General features: G+C 45.0%; 1 protein-coding gene across 1 annotated transcript in view; it reads right to left on the bottom strand.

Annotated features, from left to right (window-relative positions):
* BMP1 (bone morphogenetic protein 1) overlaps nucleotides 1-18,337 on the bottom strand; it is a 178,002-nt gene that overhangs the window by 77,120 nt on the left and 82,545 nt on the right. The window contains exon 2 of the mRNA XM_015414229.1: nucleotides 10,421-10,534. Coding sequence (XP_015269715.1) covers nucleotides 10,421-10,534 — 114 coding nt within the window. The remainder of the gene's footprint in view (nucleotides 1-10,420; nucleotides 10,535-18,337) is intronic.

The following is an 18,337-nucleotide window of genomic DNA, read 5'->3' as shown; positions in this document are numbered from 1 at the left end:
CGGGACAGAGCGTCGGCTTTTTGGTTTTGCGTCTGTGGAATGTAGGAAATCGTGAAGTTGAACCGCGAGAAAAAGAGGGACCAACGAATCTGGCGCTGGTTCAACCGGCGAGTGGTTTGGAGGTGCTCCAAGTTGCGATGGTCTGTGAGTACCTGTACTGGATGACGGGCCCCTTCGAGGTGATGACGCCAAACCTCGAAGGCGGTCTTGATGGCCAGTAACTCTCTTTCCCAGATGGTGTAGTTCTGTTCGGCTGAGGAGAGTTGCCGGGAGTAATAGGCACAGGGTTGCAACGGCTGAGAGGGATCCGCTCTCTGGGATAGAACGGCCCCTAAGGCCACACTAGAGGCATCAGCTTCCACTACAAAAGGAAGGTTCGGGTCAGGGTATCGCAGGAGGGGGCCGGTCGCAAAACGTTGCTTCAAAATGGCGAAGGCTTGGTCAGCTTCCGGGGTCCATCGGAAGGGTTCCTTCAGGCGAAGGAGACGGGTCAGAGGCTTGGTGAGGTCGGCATAGGCGGGTATAAATTGGCGGTAGTAGTTGGAGAACCCCAGGAGGCGTTGAACATCCTTCCGGTTTTTGGGAGGCTGCCATTGGAGAATGGCTTCCACCTTCTTGGGGTCCATCAGCGTGCCTTCAGGGGAGATAATATGCCCCAGGAACTCAACAGACTTACGATGAAACTCGCATTTTTCTAGTTTCGCATAGAGTCCATGGGTGCGCAGGCGGTGCAACACTTGCCTTACGTGGTCAATGTGTTGAGGCACGGTGGCGGAAAAGATCAGGATGTCATCTAAATAAATTACCACGAAGCGGTCGAGGAGGTCACGGAAGATGTCATTCATAAAGCGTTGGAACACTGCAGGGGCGTTGGTCAAGCCAAAGGGCATGACCAAGTGCTCATATTGGCCATAGCGGGTACCAAAGGCGGTCTTCCATTCATCTCCTGCCTTGATTCTCACCAGGTTGTAGGCGCCACGCAGGTCTAGCTTTGTGTAGATTTGAGCTCCCCGCAAACGGTCCATGAGCTCAGGGATCAACGGGAGGGGGTACCTATCCCGTATGGTGATTTTGTTCAGGGCCCTGTAGTCATTGCAGAGCCTGAGGTCTCCTGTCTTCTTTTTCACAAAGAGGACTGGGGAAGACAGAGGAGACGTAGAGGGCCGAATAAACCCTCTGGCCAGATTTTTGTCCAAATAGTCCCTCAGCGCAGCCAGCTCCGGTTCTGCCATTGGGTAAAGGCGGCCTGAGGGTAACGGAGCGTCGGGGATGAGGTTGATGGCACAGTCGTAGGGCCGATGCGGGGGTAGCTGGTCTGCCTCCTTTTCGTCAAAGACGTCTGCATAGTCCTGATAGGTGGCAGGTAAAGCGGGAGCCGCAGCGCCCAGCAGCAAAGCAGCTGGTGATGGTTCTGGCGATGGTGCTGAAGACGGGGTGTCTACCATCGTTTCCACGGAAGGCGTGGGTGCAGGACTGGTGCCGAACTGGAGCTCCTGATGTACCCAGTCTACCTGAGGGTTGTTGTGGCGCAGCCAGGAGAGACCCAGGATGACTGGAAACCTCGGCATCCTCACCAAGTCGAAAGTTATTTGTTCCTGGTGCTGCTGTATCCACAAGGTGAGTGGCTGGGTTTCTTGGACGACGGGTCCGGAGCGGAGCAGGCGTCCATCAATGGCTTCTACAAGCGCTGGGGTTGCCTTCTCTTGAAGGGGAACGCCGTGTTCTTTGGCAAAAAGAATGTCCATGAAACAACAGGCGGCCCCTGAGTCCAACATGGCGTGGATGAAGAGCCAGCGGTTGTCTGGGAGTTGCAACCGCACTGGCACCAGGAAGGGAGTCTGTGGTGAGTATGGAGTACTGGAGGACCCCAGAATAGGCCCCAAACCGGGGGGTCCGGTCAGGCTTGGGGCTGCTCTTTTACCGGTGGAGCCGGTTGTGGTGAGCGCTTCTGCTTGGCAGGGCAGCTGGAGGCAAAATGCCCGGCTTCTCCACAATACAGACACAGCTGTTGAGTGCGCCGTCTCAGCTTCTCCTCAGAAGTAAGGCGGGGCCGAGCGGTGCCAAGTTGCATGGGCTCTGTGCCTGCAGGAGGTGGAGAGGAGCCGGGGGAGGAAGGCCGGTGGAAGGTCTGAAGGGTTCTGCTGGGGAAGGCGAGAGCCTTTTTTCTGTTTTGGCGGCGGCTCTGTAACCTCCCATCAATGCGGAGACAGAGATGGATGAGGGCTTGTAAAGTGTCAGGGCGTTCACTGCGTGCAAGTTCATCTAGAATTTCGTCAGACAGCCCTTCAGTATACTGGTCAATAAACGCTGCCTCATTCCATGTCAGGTCTTGAGCCAGCAGCTGGAACTCATTGGTGTACTGAGCGACAGAGGTTTTATGCTGAGTAAGAGCCCTTATTTTGCGGTTAGCTGTTTCAGCTTTCACAGGATTGGCATAAGCAGCGGCAAAATGAGCCTTGAAAGCCTGGAAGTCAGATAGTAAGGGAGAATTCCCCACCAGCAAGGGCGTGGCCCATTTGGCAGCTTGCCCTTTAAGGAGGCTTAAAATGAAACAAACTTTAGCCTTCTCAGAAACAAAGTCCCGAGCCCTGAGCTCAATATACAGATTACATTGGGCAAGGAATGCCTGGAACTCATCAACATTCCCACCGAAACGATCAGGAGGATTTATTGGGCAACGTGGGGGAGGTGTACCAGCATTTGCTACAGCAACAGCATTTGTAGCAGCCTGTTGTTGCAAAGCAATCACAGCTTGAGTTAAGTGCTGTACCTGTGCTAGCATTTCCTCCATGGGGTCCACACCTCCGGTTGCTCCGTCTTCCATGGTGGGGATGTGTGAGCGTTGTGGGTGCTGGCAATCTGTCACGGCAGGACCAGGGGGCGTGACACAAGCAAGCAAAAGTCCAGGAACAGTCCGAGGTCAAGCCGGGCAAATCAGGTAGCAAGGTTCAAGCAGGTTTAAATCACAGTCCAAAAGCAGGGTCAGACATACCAAAGTTTCAAGTCCATAAATCACAACAATACCAGAGGAGTCAGAGATGAACGCAGGGTCAACAAAGCCAAAGGTCAAAAGCCGAGGATCAAGCCGAGAAGAATTCCACAAGGTCTGGAGCAGAGATGCAAGGATTCAGGTCCTGAACAAACGACGTTTGCCAGCACAAATGACTGCTGGCAACAGACTTGCATATATACAGTGCTAGCTAATCAACTCATTAGCTAGCCAGGAGTGAGGACAGGATCCTGTCAGTAATCAGGGCTAAGAGATCTTCTGGCACGCATGCGTGCATTCTGCCTTTGCTCTCTCAGCTGTTGTCTTCTTACATTCCTGAGCCTGGTTACAGGTGGAGGCGAGTCTGATGATGAATTACTGGGCTGCAGCAGAGACTGATCCCTTGCAGGTGTTCCCTGGGAGGCTCTATCCTCCTCACCACTTAGATAGCTTTCAGCTACAGGATCCAGTCTTTGCCTTTCTGCTGCAGTACTGTCCTCAGGAGCCTGTGTTCAGGGTCCTCAGGAGCCTGTTCAGGGGCATCAGCAAAGGCAGGCATGACATCAGCAGCTGGAACTGACTGGTGCTTGTAGGTCAGCAGGGCTGTTCCGCCAAATAACAGCATTTACAATATTGGCTGTTTTATTTTCAGAGACAGAACTGGAAACCAAACTCCAATATTTTAGAGAAGGATGCATTTGTGTTGGCTTTGTTCCCTGCTGGGTTTCAGTAAGCTGTTCTTGTGAATAATGGAATTTGTCCAAATCACAGTTCACTGTGCTGTAGACCAGTTCAATGAAATAAAACTGACCAAAAAGGCCAACTAGTGTTGATTCTGCCATATGCCAATCACTGGTTTATTGCTTTAATCACTGATTGACATAATTGTTTAAAAGTCATCTTACTTGAGTTAGAATGTCTCTAAGCTTCAGCATCCAGCCACTGTATCTCATTCCGCCTTTGCACTCTGCTAACGTTGGCAACAACAACAATTTAAAAATAGAGACCTACAACCAGAGATCTGGCTGCTTATTTCAAATCAATACATGAAGTTCAGCCTTCCTCACTATTGCAGCTCTCTGAGTGCCTCTATTCTTCACTCATCCAGTCTCTGATTCAGTTTAACGCAGCCTCCTGTGTTCTTCCAAACTTGTTTTCATAGACACCTGCTTCATTTCTCCCTCTTTTCTTTGGATCTTCTGCCTGTCCTTATTCTCTGCAACTGACAGGTAGCCAAGCCAATCACTCCCAAAGTGTTCATCATGATCACTATCACTTCCACAAAATTCTTTTAAAAATTTCAGCAGAGAGTACTATCTATAACCAAAACTCTCTCTGCACAAATTACTACAACAGTGCAATCCTGTGCAGAGTTACTTCTGCCTAAACCCACTGAAATTGATGGGCTTAGACTGGCATAATTTCAGTGGCTTTAGGCAGAAGTAACTCTGCCTAGGATTGCACTATAAGTCCCTATGATTTCCTTAACTCATTTCCTTGTACAAATGAAGTAGTTTGACCTCTTAAAAAGGCTGACTCTCTGTTGCATCTTCCAAATTCCTAGGCATGCTTTTAATTTGGGAGTGGGGTGGTAAGGAATACTAGAATGGGCTGGTTTTCAGTGAGTGAGCTGGGCTTATACAATGCCATGAAAAATAATCAAGGCCATATTTGGGCTGGCTACTATTCTTCTAATCAAACTATTTTGGATACTGTCATGTCAGGAAAAGAGGCTGCTTCTTTTTCTTCTGGTGGGCAGCAATGGGGCTTTGTACAACATGGTTGGGTTTATCCACACGCGATGCACATTTGGCTGTGAAAAATCAGCTTTCCCCCCAAAGTTTTGGATGACTTTGTTAAAGCGAGATCAGTAGGAGTGTAAGTGTGTATGCCAAGATCTTTGTCTCTAAATTGTTTGGAATGCTCTGGATCAGCCAAGCTGTCGCCAAAGCCTATGGAAACGCACTACCTGGCAAGAGATCCTACCCTAAAGGGCCAAGGGTGAGAAAACACAGCAAGTGCCAAAAGCCAATACCAATGCTTTACAGCATGGTTCTCTGGCAAGAGTAAACTCAGTCAGGCTTTGTACATTTCACAAACTCTTTATTGGGGGAGGGGGATTCATATAAGTGCAGGAGCATCCAAGGCCTCCTTGCTCTCTTCCCAAGGTGAAATCAACCCTTTCCACTGCCCATGGAGAACAGCATGAAATGTGGGTGGGTAATAGGAACTGTCCAATCCACACCAAGTGGTGCAATGTATACAGGTGCCTGTAGGCTACATACTGGTCTTCTGATTTCAGCCAGATGTCTGAAGTGAGGCTAAAATCATTGGATTCCCCCATCCCCACCAACCCAGTAATAAATTTGTCCCAGATGATGCCAACATTTCTGGTTCCATTTTTCAGATATATAACAAGATGATGAGGATTTCGCCCTGACCTGGAGCCCGGTCTCATCAGATCTTGGAAGCTAAGCAGAGTCGACTCTGGCAAGTACTTTGATGGGAGACCTCCTTGGAATACCAGCAGTCGGGAGGCGGGGGCAGGCTTTATTCAGCCACCTCTCTGAATATCCTCCAGGCCCCCAGTAGGGGTCAGTCACCAGAGGTCACCATGACTTCCAGGTGCACACACATGTGTGTACACAAACATATGCATATGAAAAAATAGCCCAAAAAAGGGGGGGAAAAGAAAAGATGATGATTTCAGTGCAAGCCCTAATGCCTGAGCCTACTTTTAATTGCCACTTCTGCTGAAGTTTAAGTGCTGCTATTGCCTGCACATTATTCCTTACCCACTCTCGGTGTCGTTGAGAGCTCCAACTCTTGCAAAAAGACCTATACTAGACCAATTACTTCACCTAGAGAAATGGGTGGAGATTCTTCTAGACCTTGGTGCTAAAGAAAAAGCAACATTTGCCAATTGAGCAATGGGAGATAAATTCCAGAGCATATGGAGACCTTCCGTAGAACTTTATGAATAAACTAGCAGAAAACTACCACCATTACAACTCTCTTTCTGTTCTAAAGGTTTTCTTAATCTAATGTTTGAAAATTTTCCCAAAGCTTAATAAAGATCTTAATTACAAAAAAATTACCCTGCTTCTCCAAGCACGAGAAGTGACTGTCATCTCTTTTCCTGAGGGAGATTATTCACAACTGAACAAATGTCACTGCCAGGGAGATTTCTTCAGGACAGTAAAACTCAGTGATAAATCTTCTCATCATCCCCTTGCTGCCAAGGTAATGCAGATAGTTATGTGGATGATTTCTCAAGGATGACGGAGACAGACCCATGTCAGCCCAGTTACTTTTGTCCTAGCTTAGATGAACCTGAGTCCTGTCAATATTATCAATGGATCCATGCCAGTGCGGCTGCACCCCTTTTTAAGGTTCTTTCCCAGCAGCAGCAGCTGAGCTAACAGTGGTCTTGTGACCCCTGCCTTTCAGCAAGAACATGATGGATATAAGGCTAACCCTTAACACTGTTTTCAACAATGAGGAAAATTAATGCAGTAATAGGAATGGTTTGGGGAGTTCTGTAAATAAGACTACAGAGAAGGATTTCTATGCTAAGAGGTTATGAGAGAAAACAGGGTTATATCCATATGTGATGGCTGCCACAAAGATTATTCCAGTTGCGACCCACACGGCTCACAGAAAATAAAATCCAAAGATTTTAACGTCTCCATTAGCTTTGCTTTCTGCTTGGAAAAAAAGCCCAGCAGTCAGTTTACATAATCAGTAGAATCATGAGCTGAGCCTTTTCTCAACTTTCTCACTTCAGGCTACAGGTAAGGAGCTGTACGTTCAGATTCTCAATTAAGAACCATTTCCTACACACACAAGGCAGACAGCATGTCAGGAAAAAGGGGATACCTCTTTTTTTTTAATGAATTACTTTATGCTACTAGTATCTAATTGCAGAGACTAAAACAGATTTTCTTTCCTGTACAATTTGAATGTTTGAACAATATTACTAGTGGTAAGTTTTTAAATAATGTGGGAATGCAGAAAAGGTTAAGAAATTCTATCACGGTGTATTAGAAATAATTTGAAAATTGAAAGATACAATAATGCAATATTTGCATAATGAAACTACTATCCAGTTATAATGCTGTTATAGCTAAATGATTTGCTGTCCCAGTGAATAATTCAGGAGTACCTGATGCTGTAGCTTTACAAAGCTAAGCAACTAAGGACCTGATCAGTACTCTGGATGGGCGATTAATACAGGATCTCATAAAAGAGCTGAACATATAATTTAAAAGAACAAAAAAACCCTCTTCAGAAACAGATTTACAGTACAATCTTAAACAGAGTTATACCCTTCTAAATACATTGACTAATATTGAACATACATTGACTAATATGGATTCAATAAATATATGGTTAGGTCACGCCTCTGCTCGCTCGATAGGCTATGCAAATTTCTTTGGTTGCATGGCTCCTATTGGAGTGGCCCTGGCCGACCTCTCCAGTAATGTCCAAGCCCCTCCGTGGATCGCTCTTGCTGATTGTTTGTCGCCATCCACTTAATGTCTAAATTAATTATTTTTTTTACCACCCTTGCCTTCTTGTAGCCTATGTTATGGGTGGGATGTGGATGACTTCTCCCCCACTGAAGAGAAAGAATAATATATATAAATTATATGGATTTAGAAGGGTATCTGTTTAGCATTAGGGATGCTGTGAGTTTTACTGTGAACATGTTGTTCATTTTATTTTTATTTTATTGAAATAACACATTTATTGATGACTGATTTATATGATTTATGAGTGATCTGAACTGGTTGTATCAGGTTTTCCCAAAACCATGTCATGTGCGAAGATGCTGCTGATTCCGACTGATCAGCAGCCATTAGCATCACTAAGGACTACTTAGATGAGCACCAAAGGATAGGATTTTATTGAAACACAGCCTTTATTGATGACTGATTTATATTATTTGTAAGTGATCTAATTGTCTATTTAAACAACTGACTGCTGAACAGAGCAGTTATGCAGCAAGGATGGGGAGGCAATAGATCTCAGTTGGGCTGTCTAAGAACCTGCATGTGCAAAAAGCCAATTGAGATGTACTGCATGGTTATTAAGGAATACAATGAAATAACTGGTTGAACAACCTTGGCTTATTCACATATTACTCTCTGGAATTCTCCCTAGAAACCACAAGCAGCCCTTAGATTCATGTACTCTCTTCCCTGCAGAGAGAAGTGAATGCCTGAATCAAGGCATTCCTTGATTTTAAAAAGGATTTAACCTGTAGGGGTAAAGGAAATCCCACCTCTGAACAATCACAGAGTCTCTTTTCCAAAAAATGAATCCAGGGGCCAAGGACTACTCTTGCTCTCTTCCCAGAATGATTCAAAGGGAAAGAATATACCTGAGTAGGCCCTGTCTTTGTTTTTCTTGGGAACTAGACCACACGACTTTGTAAGCATGCTCAAAACCCATAAACTTTGGCAACTGTAACATCTGGAGAAGGAGATACTGTGCAATACAAATTAGAAATTTATGACCTGCATAGCTAAAGATGCCCTAATCTGAATAACCCAGGATAGCTGTATCTTGACAGATCTCAGAAGCTAAGCTGGGTCAACTGGTTAATACTTGGATGGGCAGACCACCAAGGAAGATAGGGATTGCTACATATTTATTTATTTATTTATTTATTTATTTATTTATTTATTTTTCATACTTATACCCCGCCCTCACCAGTGGGCTCAGGACGGCTCACAGAGGCAAGAACAACTTGCCATGATAAAACAATATATACAAAAAAGTTTAAAACGTATACTACATATTAAAATATAATAACAGGTGCTCAAACTCCCATTCATAATCTAAAAGATGGCGGATTGAATGTCCAAAGTCCCACGAAGACGGCAGGAGGATTCTTCGATAGCAGATGTTTAATCAGGACCTCAGGGCGATGGTGGTATAGTAGGGGTGGCGGCTCCTACTCAAAAGCCTGGCGGAAGAGCTCCGTCTTGCAGGCCCTGCGGAATTGCATGAGGTCCCGCAGGGCCCTGATCTCCTCCGGGAGCTCATTCCACCAGGTAGGAGCCGCCACCGAAAAGGCCCTGGTCCTCGTGGCGGCTAGTTTGACATCCTTAGGGCCCGGGATGACTAATAAATTTCGGGCCCCTGACCGTAGTGCTCTTGGGGGAACATACGGGGAAAGGCGGTCCTTCAGGTAGGTTGGACCCTGGCCATGTAGGGCTTTATAGGTAACGACCAGCACTTTGAAGCGAATCCGGTATGCTATTGGCAACCAGTGCAGCGCTTTCAGCGCAGGCCGCACATGGTCCCTTCTAGAGAGACCCATTAACAGCCTGGCCGCAGCATTCTGCACCAGTTGCAGCCTCCGGATTTGCGACAAAGGCAGCCCCATGTAGAGAGCGTTGCAGTAGTCTAGCCTTGAGGTGACCGTCGCGTGGATCACTGTGGCCAGGTCGTCACGGTCAAGGTAGGGGACCAACTGCCGTGCACGCCTAAGATGGAAAAAGGCGGACTTGACAGTGGCTGCCACCTGGGCCTCCATCGTTAGGGTGGAGTCCAGAAACACCCCCAAACTCCGAACCCCAGAAGCTGGCACCAAAGGTACCCCATCCAAGGTCGGGAGAGGGAGCCCTAACCCCTTCCCACTCCGACTCAGGCCCAGGACCTCCGTCTTCGTCGGGTTTAGTTTCAATCGGCTCATCGAGACTCGAGTTCGACCGGCCACCCAGCATCAGATAGAGCTGGGTGTCATCAGCATACTGATGACACCCAAGCCCATAACTCCGGGCAATCTGGGCAAGGGGGCACATATAGATATTAAATAGCATCGGGGACAACACTGCTCCCTGCGGCACCCCACACTCAAGGGGATACCTGCGGGAGTGCCGGTCCCCGAGAACCACCCTTTGTCCCCGACCTTGCAGGAAAGAGGCAAACCATTGAAGGGCAAGCCCCTGAATCCCCACGTCGGCGAGGCGGTGGGTCAGCAACTGGTGGTCGACCGTGTCGAACGCAGCCGACAGATCTAACAGCACCAGTGCCGCCACACCACCTCGATCCAGATGCCTACGGAGATTGTCAGTCAGGGCGACCAAAGCCGTCTCGGTCCCGTGGCCCGGGCGGAAACCGGACTGGAAGGGATCTAAGACTGAAGCATCCTCCAGAAAGCCCTGTAACTGTGACGCCACTGCCCTCTCTATAAGTTTGCCCAAATAGGGCAAATTGGACACCGGCCAATAGAGGCAGGCAATGGCAAAACACCTCCCTAAGTCTCTTGCCTTCAAAAGCCTACGGCTGCGATTTGACATCACATTCTACCACCCCATATGTAAAGATATGCCTTCTAAGTTGTTAGCATTTCAATTTTTAAAAATAAGAATGCCTCCAGAGGCATGGGACCTTTGTGTGAATGTTTGGCAACATTACCTGAAGAGTTAGTGACAGTTCTCTCAATGGTATGCCGTGTGAGATCCACAACTCTGTCCACCTGGAAAAACTTGAGGTCTTCCTCGTCCAAGGCAATGTCTCCTGAAAAGGCAGCTAGAAATAAGAGGAGAGCTTGTGAGAGAGGAGTTCAATTTCAATTGTATGATTAGACTTTATGATGGAAAACTTTCTGAGATGGATTGTGGAAAGGCAAGTTCACATACCTTTTTTGTCATTTGTGTTACAATTGCCCTCATTGCTTGGAAAACCTAAATATATGACATTGCTATTGTGCAAGACAGAGTCACTAACATCATCTCAGACAATGATCCACCAATGGAAAACAAGTTGAAAAGTGAGAACTCTCTCTTAAATTACAAGTACCTCTAAATATGGATAGAAGGGATTTCTGTCTGTGAAGCATGACAACCCCCTACCCCCCACAATGGCAGCTAACAGGAAGAAGGCAAAGAGTCAAATTTCCAAGCACCAAGGGATGCTTCCCTGAAGTCAGATGTACTGAAAAGAACTAATCCTGCCATCTCTGAAAGTGCAGATGAGAAATACTGGAACAAGTAGATAGATCAAGAAGGGCAGCCATGTTATTCTGTCTATAGCAGTAGAAAACAGCAAGAGTCCAGTAGCACCTTAAAGATTAACAAAATTTGTGGCAGAGTATGAACTTTCGTAAATCACTCCTCACTTCTTCAGATACAGCTAGAATGTGACTCTATCTGTCCTTATGCCTTGGAGAGTGGAGTGATTTCAGATGCTGAATGACAATAACAGGCAAATGACAATAGCAGGTGAATGACAATAGCAGGTGTGATTGGATTAGGTATGATATGCTGAGGGGTAGTAGGCATGCAGAAATCAGCACTGGTAATGAGACAGAAAACCTAGGTCTCAATTCAGTCCGGGAGGATGAATTGTCTTGAGTTTCATTATCAGTTGCAATTCTCTCTTTCTAATCTCCCTTTGAAATTCTTTTGTAAGAAAACTGCTACTCTTCAGTCAGCAATGAATGTCCTGAAAAGTTAAAATGTTCCCCAACAGGTTTTTGAATGCATCCTCCTGGAATGAATCAAGACCTAGGTTTCCTGTCTCATTACCAATGCTTATTTATCTACACCTACTGCCTCTGTGCATATCACACCTAATTCAATCACACCTGCTACTGTCATTTGCCATCTGAAATCACTCCACTCTCCAAGATATAAGGACAGATGGACTAATATTCTCACTGTTATATGAAGAAGTGAGCAGTGACTCACAAAAGCTCATACCCTGCCACACAGTTTGTTAGTCTTTAAGGTGGTACTGGACTCTTGCTCTTTTCTACTGGAACAGGTAGAGGCAGAATTAATGAGCAGCATAAACATTACACAAGGGAGGCACAAAATGTAACCATTATGACCTGATCACACTTCTTGATGAGACATCCCTGATCCAAATAACTTTCTAAGTTGTCCCTCAGGATCCATATGAATTCATAACCTGTTTCTATTATTTGCCTGAAACTGCATCCAGTGGTTCTCCATTCCTCCCTTCAGAATCCCTGCAATACAAGTATTCCAAAATGAGGTCCCAACACAATAATTAATTTCCCTTTTTTGCAGTTGCATCAAATTTGTGGCTCAGTTGTCTTGTGATCGAGCAAGATTTCAGATCTCATTGCTGTTTCGAGTTGAAGAATCCCCAGCTGATAAAAAGTGTAATAATAATGCCCATAATGCATGAATTTAATCTAATTTCATTTAATTCTCTTTCTCTTATTCTCATTCATGAGGTCACCTCCTTTGCCTTGCACAATCCTATATTAACATTTTCCTATACGTTGTGTTATTCACAAATTTCATCAGCATATTTCTGCTTCCTTCCATAAGGCTATTCAAAGAAATGTGGAATAAAATGGGTCTTGACATCAACTCCCATGGAATTTCACTGTACTTGAACATTTGCCTTTAACATAATAGTTTTTTCATTTTATTTTTCACCAGGCTGTTGCAGATCCTAAAGAACTCAGTTCTACCTTCAACTGTTTAAAATGAAGCTCTACTGCTTAGGGATACGCACAAACCAGAAAATTCCAGTTCGGTTCAGGGTTTGGGGTGTGTCCAAACCAAACTCCAACCCAAGAAAAAATGCCCAAACCAATCTGGCTGGTTTGAACCACCTTTCTCCTGGCTGCGGCAAGCTATTTAACCCATCCGTTTCACTTCCCCGCATTGAAGCTTGGAGCCATTTAAACCTAACAGCTGGCAGGCGGACCTGTCCAGCTGTTAAGTATTAAATGGCTGCAAGTCATTACACCCATCCATTTTGCTTCCACCTGCTTGGAAGCAGGGGGAGAGAAAGGGATTGCTGAAATGGCTTGCATCTATTTCAGCCTAACAACTGATGGGTGCGCCAGCTGTTAGGCTGAAATAGATGCAAGCCACTTCAGCAATCCCTCTTGCTCCCCACCATAAGCCACACAAACCTCCAAAAAACCACATGGAGGGTCATGAGGGTGAGATTGCACAAACCTTGGTTCACAAACCATGACGTGGGCGATTTTACTAGTGAACTTATGGTCATGGGCAGGTTTGTTCCCATCACTATTAGTGCTAACTGACAAATTAATAACTAACAGGTCACCAGGTGTGAATGACATATACTCAAAGGTTTTTAAAGAACTCTTGTGAAATTGTTGATCTCCTAATAACAACATGCAATTTGGCATTGAAATAGGCTTCCCCACAAAAAGATCAGAAATCAGCAAATGTAACATCAATTGTTGAAAATACAGAAAATAAAAGGGTAGTTATCCTAACATTTATTATTAGTAAACTGGTTGGAAACATAATTAAACATAGAATTAGCATGCTATAGAAGAACAAGCAGTAGTGAGGAAGAACCAGTAACTCACTCTACATGGGCTTGCCCTTGTGGCTGATCTGGAAACTCCAGCTGGTGCAAAATGCAGCAGCGTACTTGCTGACTGTGTTGCCTGTGTGGGCACACATCCAGCCAGTGCAACGCCATTTGCACTGGCTACCAATTGGGTACCGGATCCACATCAAGGTCCTGGTTCTGACCTTTAAAGCCTTGCATAGCCAGAGACGACATACCTGCAGGACTGCCTCTCCCCATATGTGCCCTGGAGAGCCTTGCACTTAATTGATCAGCATCTGCTGGTAGTCCCTTGCCCGAGGGATATCCATCTAGCCTCGACCAGGGCCACGGCTTTTTCAGCCCCGGCCCCGGCCTAGTGGAACAAACTCCCTCTTGAGATCAGGGCCCTATAGGACTTATTATTGTTCCACAGGGCCTGTAAGATGGAGTTGTTCTGCCAGGCCTTTGGTTAAGGCAGAGGGCATCCAATGAAGTCAGCCTCCCTCACTGAAATTTGTCATCATTATTCAGCCCAGATTGAGAAGACCTCTAAATCCAGTCACTCCAGCTGAAACTGTGTTTGTGGTTATACACAGTCATTTTAAATTGTATTACTTAGTTGTTTGAAATATTATTATATTTATTAATGTATGTTTTTATCTACTTATGATGTGATCCGCTCTAAGCCCGCTTGCTGGGAGGGCGGAATACAAGTCCAAATAAATAAAATTAAGCAGTGGGATCCCCCAGGGATCTGTGTTGCAGCTGGTGCTATCTTATTTGTTCATAAATGGTCTAAAACATGGTGTAGTAACCAAGACAGCAAATGAGACTTGTTTTTCACCATTACTCAGAATGGTGAAAGCCAAAGCAGACAGCAAGTAATCCTACGATTCTTAGAGCAAATGACGTTACTTTCCAGTTTTCCCTGGAACTGATGTCACACCATGTGCGTTGCCTGTGGGTTTTTTTTCTCCCACTGCCCAAAGAAGTGGTAGTAGGAAGCATACAATTGTTAACTCATCCAGTTGCTCAATAAGACACAAACCTTCTTCCTGGACTGTCCGTATTCTGCCCACTGTCTGCAAGGGCACTGGGATGCTTGACAAACATTTGCTGTTGCTTTTTTTTTTACTATCAAAGTCTAAAAGTCCTTTGATTAATATTGTTGAGTAAATTGTACTCTTAAGCCACACTTGCCTTTTACCACAACATTTCTGGCTACAAGCCTGTATGGGTCATCCAAATGCTATAATCTCTTTACTGTGTGACACATCGTATTACTCTTTTTCCTCTTCTTCTGACACATTGTAGGATGTCCTGTGTGGACTTAGGTGGGTGTGGGTATTTTCCATGCACTTCCATGGAGATACTGGTGGCAGATCTGAACTGAGAGTAGACTTGAGGGACTTTGACTCTCTTCTTAGCCTATAATTTTATGATTCAAGAGGAGTACATAGCAGTGCCCTACTCTTCAATTACTTTTGAGGACATTACCAAAACAGTGCACTTATGTCTGTTATAGAGTAACTGACCAACCGAATCTCTGGGATAGGCTTAGAAGTCATTAACAAATGTGATCCTTCTCAATGGAAAATGAAAATTTTGTGCATTACTAATGCATGAACTAGAACTGTCAGTGGTGTCCCTTTTTGCTAGGTGCCCCTAGGATGCTGGATGTTGCAGGATTAATTACCTACGTTTGCATCCCACTGTGGCAGCATACATAGCAAACAGCAATGCAAAGCAGGCTAGGCTGAGAGAAAGTGAATAGCTCAAGGTCACCTGAGGCTGAGCAGGGATTTTAACTCAGTTCTCTCCAGGCTGTTTATCAAATCTTTCTTCCACCTTTCCTCCAGAACTCGGGATACAAATGTCACAGTATGAATATATTATGCACATGCCCATATTTTACAAATTTTATTGTTTCTACCAAGCAAAAAGACAGGAGGAAGAACTAAGCAAAGCATTGAAGCTGCAGCTCTCAACCTTGTTCAGTCCAAGTGCCATCGCTTGTGGTTACTCTGACTTTATCAGGGACTGCCCAACCTTTTAAAATTTGATTGCAGAAGCCGTAAGGACTAGGAACTTTCATTTTTAAATACAAAATACAAGACATAAAATTCAAACCTTTTTAATTTTTTTAGTCTGTGCCAGATGCAAATATTCCACATATTAAATTCTATACTTCTGTAGCATGATCTCAGATGCAGGGAAACCCATAAGCATAACTAACCCATGAGGGGGTTTCATCTCAAAGACTGTGAAGGATTGACTTTCTCATCAGGAAATAAAGTGCCTAGATTGTAGAAACGAATCTAGGGATAATATTTGCTCTTTCCTTTTGGAATCTCAGCCTTTCAAAAATCTCCAGATGGAAAAGGTGAAGAATGAAACTTTCAGTTCAGCTCAGCTGCACCTTTGAAAGAATGCAAATTCTCAATCCTCCTCCCTTCAATCTCTCCCTCCAACTTCTTTTATATAAAAACACAATGCAAGAAGGTAAAACAGCTACTATGATTGATGGCATCTGAGTACCCCCATCACCTCACCAGTTCTGCTGGCAGCTGTAATGTTTAAACATCTGGTTCCCATAAAGACTGCTACATGTTGTGAGAGTTTTTAAAAAATATTATTACACAAATTGTTTTAACCTCAAGCTTCTTTTGCAAGTTCCCTTTCTAGTACACCCTCCTTTTTTTCTCTACACACATGATGCTGAGCCAATCTGAGCTCATGCAGCCAAGGGATACTCAAATAACCTCCCATTCATCTGCCACACAAAGAATCAAAACCATATGGCCTAGCAGCTGAAAGAAAAGGATAATGAGCACAGTTCCCTTGGAGAGACCTTGGACTTAGCTCCCTCCTCCCGTAGCAAACCCAGGGATTTGCTTCTCCCACTATGAAAGAATAGCCAGAATTCTGCACATACACACAATCCTATAGCTCCCTCCTCCCGTAGCAAACCCAGGGAATTGCTTCTCCCACTATGAAAGAATAATAGCCAGAATTCTGCACATACTCACAATCCTACGTTCTGCAACTACAAACTACAAATTCTGTAATTAGAATGAAAGATGTTTTGCACACAACATTCATTTTTCTGTGTGTCTGAACCACGGGCTAGCTCCAAGGCCATAGGTGTCACTCCTTACATATATGTCCCCTTGCCTCTGCACTGGAAAATGTGGAGTAAACATTACGGTCCTTTCTGTGCCACATTTGGCCCTGGGGTCATCAGTTTTTATTTCCTAAACATGAATATACATGAATTTACTAGGTTTGCAGGTTTCATTCTTCTTATTTTCTCTGTGTTGCATTGGTTATAATGGTGCTCAAGCTGAACATCATCCCACTATCATGCCAGACATTTGCTCCCTGGGTCACAGGATAACATCCCTTTGCCTTATAATTAATATCACTGCAGCCTCTTTCCTTAGGATGGAAAGCAAGCTACCGAATTTAATTTTTGGAGTGCTTTAAGTAAAGTACCTGGAACACATAAGAAAGCAGACAAAAAGTTGAATTGATTGGTCTGTTGGCATAGAACAATGGCATGGCAGCCTTCCTCAGGTATGAGTTGCCTGACTACATATGCAACAGATCTAGGAGCTTTATAGCAGGCAGAAGCCCTGGGCTAGCTCTCTAGAACATTCCTCAGTCTTGTTGAGCCTGTGAGCACTTCCGGAATTTTGAGAATGGAGAGTGCAGCCACCCCTAAAAAGCTACCATTGGACATTCATTAGTGAGGCCTATGGTGTGGCTGACAGCCTAATTAAATGTACAAACTGCACAAGTTTGCCATGGGGACCTGCAGCTATAATATAGCTGCTGGTTCTTGGTGGCATCTCATGAGTAAACACAGAGCAGGCCCCAATTTGGATCAGGAAGACTGTATGGGAGAAGGAGGAATTCCTGCTTTCTTCCCACCACTGTTTTTGGCAGTTGAAACAGGTTGAGGGGAGTATTTTTTCCTCCACTGGGAGCCAGCACTGAATGCTTGCACATGCTGTCTCCCTTCAGAGCAAATATCATGCCTCTCCCTGCAGCCCCCAGGCTCGTTCAGCCATTGGAAAGAGGACAAGGGAGCAGACAGGAATTCCTTCTTCTCCTGCACAGTGGTCCTGATCTGAATTGGGCCCTGCTGCACATTTATTCATGAGTTGCCACCTGAGACTCAACCCTGTTTGTAATGTCTAGTTAAGCTCTTAGTTTTCTCCTGTCATAATGTCTCAATCCATAGCTTTGTCTTATTAATGTAGGCATTAGGACTTACAAATGAAATCGTAGATGGCAAAAGAAATACACAGGCCTTCAAAGTAGTTTCCCAGAAAATATTCCTAGCCCAGTGTACACATAGAGAGTTACATTAAGGGACACCTTGAGCCTAGTTCAAAAGCACCACAGAGTGATCCATGCATGCATGACTAACAAAAAGAGATGATGGGCAAGGGAACACACTGCATTCCAGCACTGGAAAAGCACACAACGTCTCCATGCAACCATCTTTTGGATGGAGAGCATCCTTAGCTAAGCAGGAGATTCCTCACTTCCTGTCATTTAAAAGCGCTTCTTCTTTTTTTTTTTTAAAGGCAACTAACTAAAACCTCGCACAGAGTAAAACGTACTATGGAAATTCAGGCTATGTGGCACAGCAAAGTAGAATGTGACACATGAGAATCACTGGCACACATAATGGAAACAACTACTGCAAATTAGTACGTTTGTGGAAAGTAGACAGAAGGAAATCTCATGGTACCTTTTCCAAAACACATCATCCATATCCCAAATTCAGAGTCATCTGTTGGAATCAAAACTGCAGACTCCTTTTCTTAACCTCTACCACCTTCCCCTTGCTTCCTTTGCCAGCTACTGAAGCAGGCAGATGGAGACTTAGCGACCCCTGCAAATGTCTAGGCATGTGATGAACGCTGTATCTTATTCTTCTATAATGAGCACTTGTATGTTTGCCAGTTGGTGCCGTCCTTACTGGCATTCCATTTTTACCATAACTCGTGTCTATCAGCTTGCACACAT

This window comes from Gekko japonicus, unplaced genomic scaffold (assembly GCF_001447785.1).
Source record: "Gekko japonicus isolate JY-2015 unplaced genomic scaffold, Gekko_japonicus_V1.1 scaffold9, whole genome shotgun sequence".
NCBI lineage: Eukaryota > Metazoa > Chordata > Lepidosauria > Squamata > Gekkonidae > Gekko > Gekko japonicus.
Note: the sequence above shows the minus strand (reverse complement) of the source record. Positions and strands in the feature narration are given on the sequence as shown.